We start from the raw sequence: 1,584 nt of genomic DNA, 5'->3' as shown, positions 1-1,584 counted from the left end.
ATGACGATGGAATGCTTAAAGTGCAGCTTACTAAAAAAAACAGAGGAGCTATTAAAATGTTCAGCATGCCAATACTGCTTTCATTACTACTGCGTGGGCATATCCGACACAGACTTTAAGAAAATGCTACCTATGAATAAGCCCAAATGGAAGTGCGGCTCATGTAAACAACCGGCTAAAAAACCAGCTAGCCCCGTCGTGATCAACAAGCCACAGGCTGATACAAGCCCCGAGCTAAACCTGCCGTCTACATCTATAGTCAACATTGACACAGACGCCCTTATGAAATATTTCGATGGTAAGTTTGCCACCCTAAACGCTAATCTGACGGCAATGCGGGCTGATTTTGATAGCAAATTATCGGAACTTACCTTAACAGTTAACTCGTGGGATGGCCGTATCAAGACTCTTGAGTCCAAGGTTGACTCCTTCTCCAACGAGATACACGGACTACGGGCCGCGAACGAACAACTCCACAGTGAGGTCTCCACATTACAAAAACACTATGAGGATACGGAGCAAAAATCAAGGCTATGTAATATCGAACTACAAAACGTACCGGAGAAAAAAAGTGAAAACCTAATGCATATCGCCGTTGCCCTAGGTAAAGTTTTGGGCACAACACTAACAAACAATCACATCAAAGATGTCCACCGTGTCCCCCACAATAAAGAAATGGACCGGCCTAAGAATATTATAATTCAATTAACCACACGCCGCCTGCGTGACGACCTTGTGGCCGCTGCAAGGGTACGCCGTGGACTGACTGCCGGGCAACTTTTCGAGGCCGCCGGCTGCAGCAGCGATGCTTCGTCAGCAGCTGAGACGGTGGCGGGCGCATCTCCCATATATATTAACGAACATTTAACCTTAAAAAACAAAATGCTTTACGCCAAGGCCCGTGAAATAAGGAAAAACAAAAACTACAGGTGGATTTGGGTTAAAAATGCAACAATACTTATGCGTAAGACTGATGATTCTCGTATACTCGCAATTAAAAGCGAATCAGATCTTGATCGTTTGTGACGTGTCTATTTACATTCACCTGTGTTTGTTGTTTTGCCCAGAAGCTTCCTAATTAATGTTAGTTACGATAGATTTAAGTATAGCATAAATATTACCACACTGGCCGCTACTATATACTGTAATAATGAACCATGCATACCAAAAATGTTACATAGATTGAATTTAATACTACCTATGGATTATTGCTATCTAAATATGTATAAATATACTTTCAATGTTCACTACGCACAAATAACTTATACCTATCGTACCCTATCTATGTTATGTCATTTTGAGGGTCCCAGCTACGCGAAAACCACCGCGCACTTATTATCAGAAATGACTTTGTTTTACAAATTATATATATATATTTATAATGAATTATTATACAAGTGAATTATCATTCTACTACCAAAATTGCGGTGGATTGCGTTCTAAGCTGGTTGACCTACGACTCAACGTACTAAACTCCTCATATGATGTAATTTTGTTAACCGAGACATGGTTAAAATCTGGCATACTAGACGCCGAGGTACTAGGTAGTGATTACGTTGTTCACCGGCGGGACCGCGACCTCTA

General features: G+C 41.4%; 1 protein-coding gene across 1 annotated transcript; it reads left to right on the top strand.

The window, feature by feature from the left end:
- Positions 1-1,026, top strand: LOC133534056 (uncharacterized). Its single transcript, XM_061873151.1, has one exon. It carries the CDS (start codon positions 1-3, stop codon positions 1,024-1,026), a length of 1,026 nt encoding a protein of 341 aa, XP_061729135.1.
- The last annotated feature ends 558 nt before the right edge of the window (positions 1,027-1,584 follow it).

Source organism: Cydia pomonella, unplaced genomic scaffold, assembly GCF_033807575.1.
Source record: "Cydia pomonella isolate Wapato2018A unplaced genomic scaffold, ilCydPomo1 PGA_scaffold_46, whole genome shotgun sequence".
NCBI lineage: Eukaryota > Metazoa > Arthropoda > Insecta > Lepidoptera > Tortricidae > Cydia > Cydia pomonella.
This window is presented reverse-complemented; position numbering and strand designations above follow the sequence as displayed.

Bases quoted from the DNA above. Each gene is read 5' to 3' on its own strand.
- LOC133534056 (XM_061873151.1), top strand. From the start codon at position 1: ATGACGATGGAATGCTTAAAGTGCAGCTTACTAAAAAAAACAGAGGAG.